Genomic DNA, 19327 nt, shown 5'->3' with positions numbered 1-19327 from the left:
GACTCCTCTAATGTTCTCAAAAAAGCTGGCATGGACTTACTAAGGTCAACTGAGGGCTCTGTGTGTGTTAATACCCTAAAAACTCAGGGTGCATAAGAACAGGTAGGCACACTTTTCTCTACACTTCCCTGATCCCCACAGCTGTTGAAATGCAGGCAAAGGAGGAATAGAGGTATGAGGTTTGACACACAGCACAAATCAGGGTGGCTGCCAAGCTGCCTTTTTCTTTATTCTTAGCATCTTTTTGTTTGGCAGGACAACCAGTGGGATGGTCATGGGTAATAAGCTTCAAACTAGAGAAGAGTAGGTTTAGATTAGATGTTAGGAACAGATTCTTTACCATGTGGGTAGTGGAACACTGGAACAGGTTGCCCAGGGAAGTACTTGAAGCCCCATCCCTGGAGATATTCAAAGTGAGGCTCAACAGGGCTCTGGGCAGCTTGATGTAGTTGAGGATGCCCTGCTGACTGCAGAGTGGGTTGGACTAGACAACCTTTGGAGGTCCCTTCCAACCCAGACCATTACATAATTCTATGATTCTTGCTAAACAGCAGTCATGACAAACAGCAAGTTCCTGGTTCGACCCAGCAGAGAATCATATTGATACTTAAACAAGTACATAAACAAGCAAAGAAAAATAACATGCACAGTAATGGGGCAACCTTTTTTTTAACCCCCATTTTAACATGTTGCCAATTACTCTTCTGTTATCTGGTTAATAATAATAATTAAAAAAAATAAAAAGTCTTAGATTATGGCTGTGTAATGTGCCTACAAGAAGTGCACTGTAGCATTCAAATGTCCCTCAGCTGAGTCACCTGAATGTCTCCCAGCAACTCTACACATCACAGTGTTTCCCAGAATCTCTTCTCAAACGTACTCCCAGAGCTTGGATTAAGCAGCCTCAAATCTGTCTTTTACAGTTGCCTGTGACAAGAGAATTCCCCTCTGGCTGTCAGTGGGACTTTCAGAACCCATCAGGCTTCTGTATCTGGAGAGGCTATATATTTGGGACAAGAATCTCCTTTTAACATTAGAATAACAGTTTAGTTTTTTTTTTTTTACAGGCAGAAAATATGAAAGAGTTTTAGTGGTTTGGGGTTTTTTTCTTTGAAATGATTCCTACTATGAGTTTAATTAGAATTCAGTTTCTTAAAGTAAAGAATACTATGAATACAGATACTATGGCTTTGTGAAAATGCAGGCAGCATCTACCACAGAATATTATTTTTAAACTATTGGTTATTTGTAAAATAGCTTATTATGCAGGAGCAAACAAGATGATCTGGTTGGGGTTTTTTTGTTGTTGTTTGTTTGGGTGGTTTTGTTGGTGTTTGTTTTGTTAGGTTTTGGGTTGGATTTGGTTTGGTTTTGTGATTTCTTTTTTGTTTTGTTTTTTCATGGTCAAGTAAAGACAAAATGCCTGAGGGGAAAAAAAAATTAAAGAGTTCTCTGACAGCTTTTATTACCCAGCAGACAGAAAGGGATTATTAAGGATCTGACCATTCCCTTATCTCAAACAACTCCCTTTTGGTAAGAAATTGCATGAGGCAATGCAGCACTGACTTCCCATTTAAAGATCTAGTAGAAAGAAGTTCACTGTGTGGTACTCAGCACCATGGACAGTCTGTGAAATGTCATGGCATGCCCTCAGGATATCAGAGGGGATTTTTCAACACAGGACTCAATCTAAGGCTCAAATTTCTGATTTTCTTCATACACTACAACTGCTCCTCAGCCACTTCTCATCCAGAAGGACTTCATTCCTCCATTAGTGAAGCCATAAATTGTGAAAAATATAAATTACTTCAAAGAATGAGAATAAAAAGGCATCCACAGCAGCCTTTAGATTGTCAATCAGAAGGAAATATCTAGAACATTAGCCTGTTGTATTCAGGGCAGGAATTGCCCCTTTAACCCATCCTTAAATCTTAAAGACAAGTGTAGACTCCCTTTCCATTCTACTTCTGCTCTCTGGTGTTGTGCTGAAAGGCTCACACACTTGAAGAAATGGAAAAGAATGGTTCTAATAACTCCTAGGCTCCTGACAGAAGTGGTCTGAGGAACCTATTATCTTAGGAAAACTGAGAATGGATACAAGAAAGAAAAAGCAGGGAATGTGCTGGAAGACAATTACCTCTCCTGGATCAGAGAAGCAGAATCAAGCAATTGAGACCAGCCAAGAGAACTCCTAAGGACAGGGCAATCTTTCAGTCTGCTTTTCTGACATTCATGTATTTAAGAGATCAAGAGGATGCAGTTTTTAAAAAATTAAAAGAGAAAATGTTACATGCAGATAGGTGACTCTAGAAAACTACATTCACATGAAAGATCAGAAATGTAAGAAGCATATAAACACTTCAAAAAAAAAAAAAAAAGACAAAGGCCTTCAAAAATCAGCTTGCTTAGACATCATCTCTCCAAGTGGAATTTATCATCTGTATAAATATCTCCAGTCAGGTCAAATCTGTATTAGGAATTATATGACCTGTGAAACAGAGCACTGTACTAGGGCTTGGGGATATGGATCTATTCCATCACAAATGGTGGATCACACCTCCCAGTTGATTCACCCTCATGTACCTTTTTTATTTACTCAGATATAAAAGCCACCCCTTTTGCAAAGTAGTTTGAGTGCTGCAATAGATTTTCACTGCTCTGAGCAAAGTTGTGATTTACATGTAATGGATATGGAAGTTTTACAGCCAAAAAAGTCAGGTTTTCACTGATTCCTCATGAACTATACATGTCAGAACATACTGAAGAACAGTGATCTAGGGCACTGAATTTGGATTGCAATCAACTCTATTAGTCATAACACTCCAAGACTATAAAAAACAAACAGTTTGGGAAAAAAAAAAAAAAAACAAACACAGAATGAGCAGATGGAACACAGGGCAGCCATGTGTTTCCCAAACAAACTGCAGATTAGGATGCATGATTTCTACTGTCTCAACAAAAAGAAATGCATGTGCAGCACCAAGTAGGTATGGACATAAAACACAAATGTCATTTGGTAAGATGCAACTAAATCCAATCTCTGACTGCAGCTACACAACCCTACTAAAATGTTTCATGTCCTCTGACGTGCACTGTAATCCCAGGTAAAACAGAAATTGATTCAGAGTGCTTCTGCTGCTTCAACAAAAAGAAATGCAAGTGCAGAACGCAATATATGTAGGGACATAAAACACAAATGTCATTTGGTAAGATGCAACTAAATCCAATCTCTGACTGCAGCTACACAACCTTACTAAAATGTTTCATGTCCTCTGATGTGGACAGTAGTCCCAGGTAAGACAGAAATTGATTTAAACTGCTTCCACAGAGTTAACTGCTCTAATTATTAAATAGCCCTCAACATATGGCAAAGAATTAGAGAATGCAAATCAAGAGCCATGTGCTACAAAGTAATCACAGACAGGGTTCCCAAACAGCAACACCACTTCCAGGAGGTTAGCAGAATCATACTTTCCTGATGTACAGGGAATTTCAGAAAACCAGTGCTGACATACTCTGCAAACTATTAGTAGGCTGACAGTGGTAAACAAAACTTCCTTTGGCTTATGAGTAATTTAATTTGAGTGTTAACCTGCAAAAACAGACACAAAAATGTGTTTAAAGATTAATCCTGGCATATTAAAGTGCTTTGGTTCTTATCATTAAAATTTATTAGACTTTTGACAGCATTAATTCAGAATCTTCTGCTGATGCTTTAATTTAGGAGGCTGGCGAATTGTACAGCAGCACAAAACCTTATCCGATATATCCTCTACAGCTGCTTTTTGAGACAGATGACTCATTGTTGAAAAACATTAATGTCATGCACATACCAGAAGGATAAAACTGCTTATGCTCAAGTTTCCAAAGGGTATTTGGAAAAAAAAAAAAAAATCATTGAGCTGTCTTAACCTGCCAGTTGTTTAAAAGTGGCCAACATTTAGTACCATCATTTTATCTCCCTCCTTCACACTCCATCCCTTTTGTCCTGCTTTCCCCCCTATTCCTTCACCTTGGCTTTTATTGCCCTAATGCTAGGCTGTTGAAAAATAATGTTCACATCTGTTCCTTGGAGTCTTTAGAAGCTACTGGTTGCCAGTAATAAGGGCTACTAATACTAACAATAAATACAGACCAAAATACTACAGAAAGCAGATGCAGTTTTAAGGTATGGCAATTACAATGTCCTCCTGCATGATCCTTGTTGATAAAATACCTCTCTCTACACACTACAACTACTAAAAATTGGATGCAGCAGATGATGCATTGTTGTTAAAAGTGGTCATGAAATGGTGGCACTGCAAGGAAACAGAAGCAGGAGTACACAGGCAGGAATACTGCCAGAAGCAGCAGATCGACGTCAGACCACTTAACCACCAAACTGTACTGGCACAAAAGGAAGGCCATACAATCTGTGGGTAGAGAAGGAGCTCTATACCTTCCTTCTTTCATTCTTTGGTTAATTCTGTCTTTGGTACACCTTAGTAAAGAAAAGATTTGAAACATGATTTTTTGTCTGTTGCCTATACAAAGAATATAGGAAACCTGAAGGGGGGCTATAAGAAAGCCAGGAAGGGACTTTTGACAAGGGCTTGTAGTGACAGGATGAGAGGGAATGGATTGAAGCTTGAAGAGGGCAGATTTAGACTGGAGATTAGAAAGAAATTCTCCACAGTGAGAGTGGTGAAACAACAGAACAGGTTGCCCAGGGAGATTGTATATTCCCCCTCCCTGGCAGTGTCCAAGGCCAGGCTGGATTAAACCTTGGGTAAAATGGTGCAGTGGAGGGTGTCCCTGCCCATGGCATGGGGTGTTGGAACTAGATGATTTTTCTTCTCCCTTCCAACCCAAACCATTCTATGAATCTGTGAAACTGAGTAGTCCCCAGTTACATCATAGCAGCATACATTAAAGGATTTACCTGATACTGTCTATGAGCACATTTTTTACTGTAACCCAGAATAATACTAATTTTGTGTCTTTGTTGCTACAGAATGATTAACATTTTTTTTTTCATTGTAAGCAACATACACATTGATATCTACATTTTAAAGCCACTTTTTTGCTTGGTTAAAATCCAATGCTAAACATCCATTAAAATCCCCCAAAAGATATCCTGGCTGAATTTCTATTATGCTTAAATATTTCTGAAAATGTTTCAGAGAGAGATTATTTAAATAATAATTATCTTTGCAATTTAGGTGGCATTGCAGAAATTGCACCATTTAACAAGGGTAATAAAAATTTTGGAATGGTAATATTCCAGTCCTTTGGCACTTGGCTGTTAAGACTAGAAAGCCAGTGTGAGAAGCAGCTCTATATTTGGGATAGCAAACTCGTTGCAGGATTTATGTAACTTGGTAAGAGTCCTTAGTAGGAAACAGTCAACAGTAGAATGCCTTGGACAGCAGCAAGGCCACTGCTTTTCAACCAGTTTCTAAAAAAACCCAAAAGAAACGTATTGATGAAAAAAACCCAAAAAGTCAATGTTTGTGTTAACCCATCAAACCTGGCTGGAGAATGAAACCACCTAGTCAGGCTGATTTACAGGGAACTCCAATGAGCTCCACAAAAATCTGTAATATCTGCTTTCATGTCTTCCTTGCAGCTAGGATGAAAGTAAGCAAAGCCTTAATTCAGCTTTAGTATCATCAGCATTTCTAGCATTTTGAAGCAAATTCTGATGCTTTGCCAGAAAAAAGAAAAAAAAAAAAACAACGCTATTTCCCAGTCAGTGAACTGGGAAATCCTCCCAGACACAGCATATAAACTTCTCTGTACAGCACCAGCACCTAGAATTTTGTTAACCGTTGTGAAGCACACAGCGTTTTGCCACTTTGCACAGCACACTTTCCTTGATTGCAATACTCTGCAGAGTTAGAACATTAATCTTATTTTGATATATTCACTGTTGGTTTATCCACAGACTCACAATAACCCAACAAACAAGTAAATAAGCTTTGTTTAGCTGCTCTCAGCCACTTTCCTACCCTACATCATTTGTTCTGTTAGTGGTTTGTTTGTTTTTTTTTTTTTTTTTATTTCCTTCAGTTTCACAGCAGTTTCTGAGGCGTTTTTATCCTTCCACTTCCCTAATGCTACATTCCCTAGAATGCTTACAGCTACTGAGTTAGTTCTGCTCTTGGATTTTAGCACCATCTGCATGACCTGGATAACTAATTAAACATGATTTCCATATCCTCCTCTCTATTGCTTTTCCATTTTGCACAAAGAATGCTTTTTGCCAATAATCATTATTGACAACTCTAACATAAATTAATCTGAGTTTCTCACTGACTGCTCTGAAAACTCTCTTCCAGCCCAAGAAAGAGCACACAGTATCTTACTCCTTTGCATTCTGGCATAACTACATCAACAGAGGGCTTTCAGAGAGTGCAAATGCTGCTCTGAATTGCTCTGCACTAGCTCTGGCAGAGAGATGTTACCATTTCCAAAAGATGAAACCAGAGCAAAGAAGGGCTAAGGAAGCAACCAGAACTGAGCAGGTGAACTGCATTGTTTCATTTAAAACCAGTAGTGAAAAACTTTCCTGTTGTGTACTGCCACAAAACCAGTCAAAGGATCTTCTTTGGGATATTCTGAATGTGTACTAAGCATGGTGAGGGTGACAAACACCACTAAGTTTTTTAATGCCCAGAGCTAGGGGACAGGTACAGCAGCAAACTCTTCTAAAGCTGATTAAAAATTCTGAATCACAGAGATACATAAATACACTTGCCTGAAGTTTAACACATTCTTGATTATCAGCAGATGATTATGGCCTTGTTTCCTGGCAACTGAAGATACGCCACTCTGATAAACACACGCACACACACACACACACATATATAGCTGTCCTGGTGTGTGGGCAAAGTTTTCTGTGGAAAAAAAAATATCTTTTTCCCTTTTAGCTTATATTAGCGAGCACATCATAGAAGCTTTAATCACAGACTCTCATGCCACCATACCGACTCTAGGCAAAGATATATTCAGAGCTGCAAAGATGCGTGATCACATCCACAAGTGCTCACTGCTCACCATCTCTCTGATAGCAATAATCAACAACAATCCTTCCCAATTTCCTTCAGTTTTCCTGCTCAATTTATTTCCAAAATGTTGTATCATGAATATTCTTCTTTAAAGCAATTAGAACATCTGAAAATCACCTTGCAGTAGAGGTGAAACCTTAAGGGTGGAACTACAGTTGCATTAAGTTTTCACCTGTTTACTCTCTGATCTTCCTCAATTTTTTCAACAACCAACATTCACCTCTTTGGTTACAATGAAGAGAGTATTCATGAAGCTGGTGAGACTGACCACAGCTTCTGGAAAGATTCTCAAATTGTATAAATTTGCTCAGCTCTTTTAAACCTCAATATGTCAGCTGAAAACATGGCTTTCATTCTGTGAAATCCAGTCTTCTACCTTTTTAACTCCCCTTCATGGGTTTTGTTGTTTGTATGTTTTGCCCCAAGATTTTAATTTTATATTTTCCAAGGTTTGTATTCAATTATATTTTATCACTTTGAGAGAATAGAACAGAGGGAAGTTCTGTAGCTGCTGGCAATGACCAGTTTCAAATGTGAGATATCAAGAATATCAACATATTAAAGAGGAATATTGCCTTAATCTATGTCCCATTTTCCTTTAATCATGTGGTAAAGTAGACAGAGAGATAGGTAATTCAATCACTTCTATATTTAATAGCAGCTGTATTTCAGCTTCCACTTCCTGTTGTCTCATTATATGAATATCTAAAATCTCCTTGCTTAGGTTTAGTGTCCATAGTTTTGGGGATTTCTTTTTCTATATGTTAATTAAAAAAAAATCAAATTATTTATGGAAAAGTGCTACCCTAAATGTTTTGCAAACATTACAGCAAATACCTTCATGATTTTGAAGAAAATCATAAGTAAACTCTTTATAACTTATCATTTACATGTCTGTCTGTCATACGAATTAGTGCTAAAGACATAGGGAAATTGTTTTGAAACTGAACTTGTAATTTACTGGATGTCTAAACAGAAAAGGCATGGAATGTTTGGGTAAAACAGTTCATGTCAGAACTGAAAGTGCAGTCAGGTGTGTTCCAGCTGCAATCCTGTGCTTGCCATAAAATAAATACAGAGAAAATTTTATCTCCTCTTGAACACTTCCAAGCCTGTCCATATCAGCACAGTAGGTCGGGGTACTATCTAAGTCATAGGAGATGTTTCTGGCTTCAGGGGACATTGCAGTGTTGTCTCTTCCCCACCCACACCCATTTTGCAGGCTATTTCATCACTCTGGTGTTGATACATCATTCAAGGATCCCAGCTGCTAGGACAACCAATAGCCAACAGCCAAAACTTGTTTATACAACAGAGCTGCACCACCAGTAAAAGCTAAAGCTGCCTTAACAGTCTATAGAACATAGTGCTAGGTTCTGAAGCGTATCCATGTACCAGTAAAGCATCATTACATACTCTAAGTACTTACACCAAGTCTCCCAGTAAAATTAATTACAGATCTATCCGTACATTCAGGAATTAATTCCAAAATAGACTACTACTTAGTTGAATGTATATACAATCTTTGATGGTGCCAATATGTTTCCACTTTGTTGGTCAGCAACTCCCTAAAACACCAGTGATAAGCTAACACTTTTCATCGTTACAAACATTTTTGAGAGAAATTATTATCTGCACTGAGCTGAATTTTTGCTGTGAGACACCTCTGAAAATGTCTTCCACAACAGGTGAAAAGTGGGCTTGGTGAACAACTCTGGCTTTCAGAGGGGTTTAAAAGAATTAATCTCAGAACCCAGACTATTTCTGTTGTAGCACACGTTAGACCAGACTGTGATCTCAGTCATAGTAGAGTAGCAGGATAATGACAGCTGCTATGCCTAAGTGAATGCTTTACTGCCTTCAACTGAATTATTTCAGAATCATATAAATGAAACAGAACTGAGACTGAATATATTAAATTCATGACATGTGACATGGATGAAATGCAGTAGTCTGTGCAAGAACACTTTCAGAAACTACCAGGACTCACTGGGTACATAATGTTCAAAAAACAAAAAGATGAAAATTTTCCATTTTCCAGAGTACAGATTAACAGAAAAAAAGGAAAAAACTGCTGCAAAATTCCTGAAACATTACTCCATAATTACTAAGCATTATGTGGAAAAGGATTGTTTGGTATATTTCATATCATGGATCATCACCAATGGCTTTAACAAGTGTTCTTTTAAACTGTAAGAATTCATCCATCCCCAAGTGAAGTATTTTTGCATTAGATTAATGTATCATGAATCATCACGCTTTAATATGCATGACACAGTTTCATTTCACACATGTTCTGCATGGGTTGATTGCCATGTATGCCAATATCAAACAGATGTTAATTCTTTATTTTTTATGCTCCCAAAGTATATTTTAATTACCTCGGAGGCTTGACAAAGAAAGAGGGAAATGTTTTAAAGTAGATATGGTATGGAAAGGAACTGCAGACTGCTCTCATTAAATGGCAGATTGCTTTTTGTAAAGAAGAAAAGAATTCTGCATTATTTTTCCAATGAAAATCACGATTTTAAAAGCCCTGACAATTAAACATGAGCTTTGTGATATTAAATGCTCCTGCAACTCACCTGCAAGGCATTTTATGATTATACTACATCTAAATTCTTAAACTCAGGTATTTCGCAAAGAAATTGAATCTCCATGTGAGACATCACTATATAAATTCTCAAATCAGTAGTGTTCTATGTCTCATTTTATGGATCATCTAAATTAAAAAGTCTCTTAATAGAAAATATTTCACAAGTGTCCACTGTACAGAGCCCAGAAATGGAAATGAAAAAATATCCTAGGCTACGATTAATATCTGATGAAAAAGCTGTTTCCAGCTAGTGTCAGCTCCCACTTTATGCTGTGTCAGATGCAAGTCAAGATTCTCCAGAAAAGAAACATCACCAGAGCCACAGGTCAGGATGGAAGTCTTGGATAAAAACTGTGAGGCTTAACTAATTCCTAGTTTGAGCAAACAAGAGTTGTTAGAGTAATATCTGTAGAGTTAGAGCTGGTCTCTAATTTTGGCCCTGATCTTACCGAAATCAACAGGAACATAAATGGCTCCCAGGGATTTTGCACTAGAATTAGTTTCAGCAAGCTGAAACAGTTGCCAGGTTGAAAATGGCAATTATAAAACAATAATAATAATAACAATAACAATAATAATAATAATAATAATAATAATAATAATAATGGTATAAATAGCAGATAAAACATAATAGTAGATAAAATATTACCTAAACCAAGTTATTCTGCCCCTCCCAAAACCATAGAGATACTGATATTTTTTTGCACTGTAATACTTCCAACATCAATCAATTCATTATAATTCTTGCTTACAGACTTACATGACCTGGCATACAGCTTTAAAATGAAAAAATGAACTGACATTTGGAAAAATAACTGACAGTTATGGCACAAAAGTGCAGTGATCTCTGTCCTCCAACATACCCTTTCGCTTTTTTTTTCTTTCAAATATCCAAATACATGCAAAGTACCCAGAAACAAAATGCTAATTACCAATGAAATCCTAACTCCAAGAAAGCAAAAAAATACAACATTCTTATTGGATTTACCAGGACAAGGAATGAGTCTAAAATGTGGATTTTACACACACCACACAAAACACTTGTTCAGATTTCTGAAAACACAACTCATCACACTGCAGGAATCATGCCTGCATTCCTTCCTCAACCAAAATTCTTTGACTGGAATAACAGCTTTAGATGTTATTTTTGTTCTCATTCTGTTTTACTATGGTAAATCACCAGATTTCTTTTTTTTTTTACTTAAGATAAATGTGTGAAAGTGCCTCCTTTCCATTCATAGATGTTATCTCCCTCGAACTTCGAATGATTCAGCTGGGTGAATACAGAGTTATAAATAATTTATCAAGACACATACCAGTTGTTAGGGGGGAGAAAAAAAAAAAACCCTGAAGGAAGAACATCACCGCATAAAATCTGAACATTAAAACTGATTTAACGCCCCCCCCCCCAAAAAAAAAATAAATCAATCTTTAATTGTTTTTATTACCTCCTAATCCAGGTCTGAGACGATTATCATAACCATCCAGAAGTCTGTCTAGAATTCTTGTAAAGATGGTGATGTTATTCTTAGCTTCATCTTCCAGGGAGTCAGCCAGCACTGATCTAAATGGACATTTTTATGTTTTAGAAAGTGCTAAATATGTTTTAATGTACAGTCAATATGCAAGTTTTTTTGCAAGCTGGCCTTGAATATTTACTTGCTGCCCCCTAACAGGAAAGGTATAGGTATGAGTATAGGATGCACAATTAATATGTAACATGTTCAGAAACATGAGTCGATGATACACCACTTAAAATTTCCAGGAAGTTGTTTTCCAGTAGCCTGTCCTTCAAGACAACATGGCATCACTACCAGTGCTGCTTAAAGCTCCACTAACACATTTGGCTGTGCAGGTGTAAAAGCCAAAGAGAGCTTCCCAGGCCTCGATGGCATGTCACTCCCAGGCTGATAACACGGGTTCCCCCATACAGAATTGTCTCCTTTCAGCTCTATCCTGTCTGCTCTCACCTAAGTATATCTCTGGATAAATCCTGTGGATATGCTTCCACCCAATGGTCATGTAATGTACATGACCAGAGGAACTGACATGAGGGAAAACTCCAGTGATCATGCTCAGGGAGTCCTCTGATGTCAGTATTTGGTAAGTGGGAACAACAATGCTAACCAGCAAGCTGCAGGATAGCTGTGGATAGCCTTCATGTTTCTAAAATTCTCTTTCATTCAGCACTGTCTGATATTTAGATGCAGCTGCATCTGATATCTAGATGCAACCAAACCTTAGAGAAGTTAGATTTAAAAAAAAAAAAAAATCCTTAATGAAGTGTCAAGAAGAATCTATAGATCATCTACTGTTTCAAACTTCCCTGATAAAGAAAGAGCTGTTACAGCCTTTATGGGTTCATACCTCTGTGGAAAACACCAGGGGCTGGAACATGAATCTGATTCCCTGTCAGCTCTGCTGCTGAACAGTCCTCCCGGACCTAGACACCCACACCAAATGTTTTCTTTTCTAGGGAAACACTCCATGCAGAAAGCCCTACGCATGCAAATGTCGCTCTGCCAACAATTTCAAGCACCATGCATGTGAAATACATGAGCTCATCAGTCCTGTTCCTACCATAATATTAGTATAAAGCATCATTTGCTAGAGGCATTGTCATTTATACAATTTTCAGCCATCTACACGTTTGAGTATTTATCATGTCTCAATGTACTACTGACCAAGGCACCCTGGATGCCATAAAACCAAGCATGTTTTCTTCCTCCTCCAAACCAAAAGTAGGTTTAGATGACATTTTCTGACAAGCAAGCCATAAAATGATTAAAGACAGGGTATTTGGTTGGTCCCCAGTTCAACAGCATGGAGGAAGTATTTAAATGTAAATCATTGCAGTCTGTGCTTTCCACCCCTAAATCGCAGACTCGACTGAAATGAGGGAACTTACAAAGAACATGCCAAGATATCATGTGTGGGTTTACTGGTATGTGAGGGGTTTCTGAATTCTGATCCCTGGATGGCTGGTTTTTTTTTAATGTGCGTTTCTGTAAGTCTGTAAGCCCTTTTTTTCCAAGCTTCTTTTTGAAACAGAACAGATTTTTTAAGTCAAGACACCACTGAAAAATTAGATCACACAATTATATCAAATTAGGGTTGAATTCTGCAAACTTTGCTCAGGCATGCACTCCTTAATTACGCATGTAGTCTCTTTGACGTCAGTGAGATTACTCACTTGAGTAGGGTTTGCAGGATCTGGCCCACTGTGACTCAACTAATACTGCACCATAGTTAGGCATGAAATGAAGCAGGCAACATAGTTTCAGGAAACACTTCAATCACTAGGAAATAGATGAAGATGAAGGCACACTTCTGAAATCATAGGAAGCTTGCATTATTTATTTTACAAGCCTTGTCATATTAGGGCAAGACCTACTGCAGTCAGAGGCAAAGCAAGTAAACTGAAGTTATGAACTACAATTAACTTCATGCCCGGGGACTGTGAGCAACACAGAACTGTCAGGTGATTAAAACTGCTTTCTCTCATGTTGCCCCTTTAGAATGGAGAACTTCAAACAGCATAAAAAAAGTTGATTAATAAATGAGGCTATTGTTTTAATATGTGTGACTGTGAAGTTGTATGCTATCTCCACCTAGAGGTTTAAAGCTTAAGCATCGTTTTGAATTCTGTTATGTTGTACCAAAAAAAGAGACACACAGGGGAAAAAAAAAAAAAAAAAGGCATGCCTGTATTAAAATCTATGTGAGCATTATTTTAGAGACTGATTTGCTATTTGTCTTCACGTTGATCTTTTTCTCCATCTTAACTGTTCTGCACGGTACAGAATCACAGTGATCTGTAACTCCAACAGATCTTTAAGACTCAATAAGGCATTTAAAGGAATGGATTTAATTAACAGTGAAATAAAACATCAATTCACAAACAGTTAAGGAGAAGAGCAAAGGTTTATATGGTCTCTGGAATACCTTCTACTGCCTGTGCTCTGGAAACTATATCATACTGCATTCAAACAGCTATGAAAGATTTTTTTATTGCATTACTACGTACTATACTTTTATAGCCTCTTACACCAGCTTCCCCTTAGCAGATCCCAACACACACGTTTGTACCAAACGACAAAACGAAACATCCTCTCACCTTGCTGGTAGCCACACCAATAAAACGAGCAGAACCAACTGCATCTCGGAGGGTGCCAGCTTCCTCTTCATCGCTGCTCTGTGCAAAACCTAACCGCGCAAGAAAAAACACAAACCCACTCTCAGCTACAGTCAGTCTCTGCCACGCACCGCTTGCAACTTAACCCGAGGGGAAAAAAAAGAAAAAAAAAAAAAAAAGGTCACTTCAGTGGAGAAAGGAAACCACTGGATTTCTGCAGCACTTTCCACTACTAGCAACTTATTGTATCTCCATCTTTCCCAGCGATCCTGCTCTGTGCAAAGAGGCAACGTATGATCACAAGTGGCATGTGAGCAGACGCATCAGACGCTTTCCTTTTCCGTAAGCCCCAAGACGAAAAGGAACCCAAAAAAAATTAAAAAAAAAATAAAAACCGTATGTATGTAAGAAGAGCGGGGTTTAACCATTCCTCGCTTCACTACGGCACACCGCAGCCGGGAGGGGCGGGCAGGCGGAGAGGGAGAGTCATGCCATTCGCCGGGGGCTCGTTGCGGGGACCGCGGGCGAGCCGCCCCCAGCCGCCGCCGAGCGCCCAACACGTTTGACAGCTGCTCAGCAAAACACCGGCCGGCAGCCGCCGCCGCCGCTGCGGGGGACGCGGGGCGGGGCGGGTGTGGGTTGCCCCCCTCAGGGCGACAAGTTGCGGCCCGCGGCGGAGCCTTGCCACGAACAGGCTCTGCCCCTCGGCTGTGGGGGTGAGGGGAAGGGAGGGTGGGGCACATCGCCGGTGAGGACCCCCGGGGACCCTACCTGGGAGCATCCACCAGGGCGGGGAAGGAAGTAGTGGAAGGAAAGAAGGGGAAGGAAGAGGGGGAAGGATGGGAATCAGGGCACCGACGGCGAGCGGGGCAGGAAGGCGACAGCGAGCGCGGGGCCAGGACGGAGCCGGTTCCCTGGGCGGGCGCGGGCGCGCGCGCGCGTGGCTGGGCGCGTGTCGGGCAGCCGCGCGTGCCGGTCGGTGCGCGGAGGCGGGCGCGGGGAGGAAGGGGCGCGCGGGCGGCGGCGGCTGCCCCGCGGTTGAGGCGGGGGAGCGGGCGCGGAGCCGGTGCCTGCTGCCCCCCAAAGCCGGAGACGGGGTGAGGGAGCGCGGGGATATGCGAGGGAAGATGCAAGTCACCTTATTGCTGAACGGCCGCCCCTGCCAGAGGTGCTGCGCTGGCGTTACCGCTCTGCGCGGAGCGGGCGGCCGGCCGCGGTAGGTGCGCCGGTGCGCGAACAATGGCCAGGGCGTAAGGGGACCTCCACCCCCAGAACCATAAACCGCGTTTGGCGTGGCCCTTAGCAACCCTTGCCGTCACCTCCTGTTAAGTGCGGGTCGTGGTAGGGCATAACCTAAAGGAGCAGCCTGCGCTGTGCTGGGGCTGCTGAGGGGATCACAGCCAGCACCGGCTCATTAATATTCCTTTCCCCACTCGCCCATTGGCACAGTCTAATTGAAATGCAGAGAGAAGAAAAGTCTGTCATTTAAAGTGAGCTCAGGATGCTGGCAGCCAGGAAAACAAACCTTGCCTTTTCTATTTTTTTTTTCTTTTTCTTTTCCCCTATGCTCAGGTTGCATTACTTGCTGCTGTGTTGCCTTTCAAAGCACGTCGCCCTCTTTTCCTGTGGCCTAGGCCTTCTGGGGTAGGAACTGGACAGCTGCTGGGATTCATTCCCATTGATGTGAGGTTTTCTAGCACAAGTAGATCAGGACACGCTTGACAATTAAAGGTTTATATTTAGTGTACTCCCATTTTGCCTTGTTAACTCAGAAATAGAATCGTTTCAGTTGAAAAAGATCTTTAAGATCATCACCTCCAAACATTAATTAATTTCTTAATGCCAGCAACATTGCTGCTTTAAAAAAAAAAAAAATACATATTGCCATACCTTGGATCTCCATCTATATCCTTTGCTTCCCATCTGTCAATTGCAGAATACCCAGCTCCCAGGTCTGGCTTACCTGGGTATAGTGTTGATGAAGTTTGCTTCTGAGTTACCTGTTCCAAAATGAGCATGTGAAGCTGCATGTGAAGGCTTGGTGGGGAAAGAAAAATGAGAAAAAAAGGGGAAAAAAAAATACCCACCACATTTTCATCAGTTAATTGTAGAATCAACTACAAAAATGCAGTGATTTTTTTTTTTTTGTTCTACTCCTCTTCCTCCTGTTTTTCCTTTGCTCTCTGTTTCCTAATCATTGCTGCTTGCAACTGGAGGACCCTTTGTTTTCTTTCTCCTTTAGTGACTTCACAGCTGGGCATGAGAGACAAGCAAGAAAAGTGCTTGGGCTGTCAAGACAATTTGGTACTTCATATTTTGAGCTATTTCGTAACTCTCAGTAAGACTGGGAAGTGAGAGGGACCAGGATGGATTTCTTTGTTTTTAAATAGCCAGTGAAATGACAGCCCAGACTGTGGGAAATGACAAAGATAAGGACACAAGTGCATGAACTGAGAGCCAAAGAACACTCATTCAGCAGCCATCTAACCCTGGCCATGTGTAAGGTAGAAGGCTCTCATCTTTCCTGGTCCAGAGGTCACAATATACTCTGCTCACAGTTCTTCATTGTCTGATCAATTAAGCATCTGTGGTCAGGCTGAAATCTTTGGATCAGCCTCTAAGTCCCCATGTGCTAGGAGTTAACAACTGACACTAAAGGCTGAACTAACCCTCCCAGTAAAGAAAACTGCTTGTCCTAAGGAAAGGTAACTTCACAAATACCACTGTACAGGAAAAATAAATCTTTAAAAGTTAAGAGCCTTTGTGATATATTCTTAGGTGAGACATATTACATAATAGAAAGAGATGTTTTTTCTTTTTTCCACAGGTACTGGCAGTATTTCTTCCCAAAAGATACTTCAAGCAACCCCAATCCCAAAAGTAGAATCTGCTCTTTGCATGTGAATTGCATCAAAACATAGAAACCCACCTTTTGCTAAGGAAGGCAGTCACAGTGGCTCCTTGTTGCTGTGATAACATAGTGTCATTCTTCAAAAGCCACATGGGGTAGGCATGTATTTATAATGAGCTTTTGCTCAAAGCCTTTCCTGAGAAAAATGTGCTGCATTTTAGGCTCTAATCACAGTTAGTACCTGTGATGTTCTTTGAGGTTTACCATAGCTTCGTGCATTGAAGTTACACTTCAGATAAACCACGTACCTTGAAAGTATCAGAAACTTGAAAATAACTCCTCATTCACATTCTCAGGCAAGTTGGACAGCCCTGTGGGGCATCCCAAACCACAGGGAAGCTGAGCACAGGAACAGATTACTGAGGCGACGTGTGAGAGATCAGAGGCGATATAATCACTACCAGAGAGAAGGTTCTTTGTGATCGTCCCACAACCTTGTAACCCACACTAAAGATGAACTAGAACACATTTGAGGAGGAAAAAATGATTTTTAAAAAAGTGTCATTGCTGGGGTTTTGGAGTTTTTTTCAGTTGGATTACCTGCATGCATGTCTTACAAATGCTGGATGGTTAGAAAAGTGCTAGAGCCCCTTCAGGTGCAGAGTCAGCTGGGAACTCCTCACTTCTGTGTTATTTGTGGGGTTGTATTGAATGTTGTCATTCTTCACTGCATTTCAGTTCTCTCCAAGACATATATAGCATCCAACGTGTCACCTGGGTTTGTGAGACTTATCCTGAGGCCTGATATGAGTGCTCTGGAAGGCAGAGAGTCATTGCAATGGTTTAAATCAGAACAAAACAGGTCAAAACGAACCAGCAGGTTAACCTCTCTGTTCCCCCAGTACAAAAGTGAAGGAAAAGTAACATACAAAAAAACCTTGGGAGTGAGAAAAGAGTGAGATAAGAATAGATTTACTGAGCAAAATCAGACAAACATAGTACAAAATGCATATTACCTGGTGCCTGAGAGGTGGAATTGAACCACCCTGATGCTGGACAGCTGCAGGTTTGAAGCCTGCACCCCAGACCACTGAGGGTCATCAGGTTATGGCATGAACAACAGCAGCAGATTCAACTCAATCCATGGCAGTCATGCCTTTGGTTTGAACAGGATTGGAAACAGTCAGGGAAGGCAGCAGGCCTACAAGTTGTTACTTCTGAAGTATAAACAAATTATTTTACTTAAAAGATATGTTTTCAGGATATATTTGCTGAAATATATAAATACAATTCAATCCATATCTTAAAAAAAAAAATACTTTACAATCCTATTATCCCCCTTGGCAGTGATCTCAAGACCCTGCACACACTGATGCGTGATGTTTCACAATACTTCCATGAGATTGAAAGTACTTCCTTTGTGAGGACAAATTGAATAGCAGGGCAGGTATGTGACACTTCATACACACTTCTTCCACTTTACAGCATCACAGGAGAGGTTAAGCCCAGGCTAGCAATTTTCCCTTCTGCAAAATGCTTCCTTTAACATTTTTCTTCATCATTTCAACGATGAGGTTACACCATGCTTGAGGCAGAAGAAATGACTCAAAAACAACAGCTCTACTTCTCACCATGAGTAAACAGTTTCTATCATGGATATCATCAAGTAATGCCAAACAGAACTTACTACAACATGGTGATCCTGGAGTATATGTTCTGCAGGATACCCAGACAAGAAGTTTGGCAGATTGAGGTACTCATCACATACTTTGTGCTTTGAAGAGCAGGAGAAATGGCCAGTGCCAGCTTTATTTCAACCCTCTGTAATCAGCTTGAAGATATTTGCTGGAGTGCACTGAGAAATTCAGCAGAACAGGAACTTGAAATGGGTTTTCCCATCTTACATACTGATGAGGGGTTTTTCTTTCCCAGGATTATACTTCTGCCAGATCTGAACCTTGAAAACCACATGAGGATTTTTGCTTCTCCAAATACACCAAGACAGACAAAAAGAATGACTGGAGAGTCTTTGCTCTCAGGAGTAGTGAGACTTGCATCATTTTATAGTAAGGTTTCCTTGATGGGACAAACAGAAGGCAAGCAGCAGAGGACAATGCAACACACACACCAGCCGGGACAGGAAAGCTCAGACAGCATTGGCTTGTAACTTGGTTTGAGTGAGATGAAGGGAGATCTGCTTTTATAAAAGCAACAGTTGCCTTCAGCTTGCAGATTCCAGTTGCCTTCAGCTTGCAGAATCCATTTTTCCTCAGTTTGCAGATTCCAGTTTTCTTTCCACATCTATGGGGAACTCATGTATCACAGCAGGCTGAGAAGGAGTTTACACAGAAACAAGATCTTGGCTCTGGGTAGACAAGAGAGAGTGCAGAAAATGCAAATATCTGTTAAATATGAATAACTTTACATTAGTGTTACTTGTACAAATGCAGTCTGTCGGATTTCTCAGCTGTTCACTCAGGTATTCCTTGGACTCTGAAGATGGTTTTTTCATGTAAGACAACACAGATCTGTGCTGTTTCATGTTCCAGGTGTCCAGGTTGGGGCAAGTAGATCTCATTTATTAGAGGAATAGAAATACACATTTCTAAAAATCAGCATTATAGCACAGAACTATTTTGAGAGTCAATTTGTTTGAATATATTTTGAAGGCAAATTCTCTTCTATTGCTACCACAA

At 40.3% G+C, this 19327-nt stretch overlaps 1 protein-coding gene and 1 non-coding gene across 2 annotated transcripts in view; both read right to left on the bottom strand.

Annotated features, from left to right (window-relative positions):
• The window catches only part of GABRA2 (gamma-aminobutyric acid type A receptor subunit alpha2), a 55131-nt gene extending 41298 nt beyond the window's left edge, over window positions 1–13833 (bottom strand). The window contains exons 1-2 of the mRNA XM_054383283.1: window positions 13763–13833; window positions 11094–11209 (exon numbers count right to left, since the gene is read on the bottom strand). Of these exons, the coding sequence (XP_054239258.1) occupies window positions 11094–11209; window positions 13763–13833 (187 nt within the window). The remainder of the gene's footprint in view (window positions 1–11093; window positions 11210–13762) is intronic.
• A 3818-nt stretch (window positions 13834–17651) lies between these two features.
• Window positions 17652–17737, bottom strand: TRNASTOP-UCA (transfer RNA opal suppressor (anticodon UCA)). Its single transcript has one exon. It is a non-coding gene; the product is annotated as a tRNA-Sec (tRNA).
• Window positions 17738–19327: the final 1590 nt, after the last annotated feature.

Source organism: Indicator indicator, chromosome 8, assembly GCF_027791375.1.
Source record: "Indicator indicator isolate 239-I01 chromosome 8, UM_Iind_1.1, whole genome shotgun sequence".
Classification (NCBI taxonomy): Eukaryota; Metazoa; Chordata; class Aves; order Piciformes; family Indicatoridae; genus Indicator; species Indicator indicator.
The sequence above is the reverse complement of the archived record's forward strand: the minus strand, read 5'-3'. Positions and strand labels throughout refer to the sequence as shown.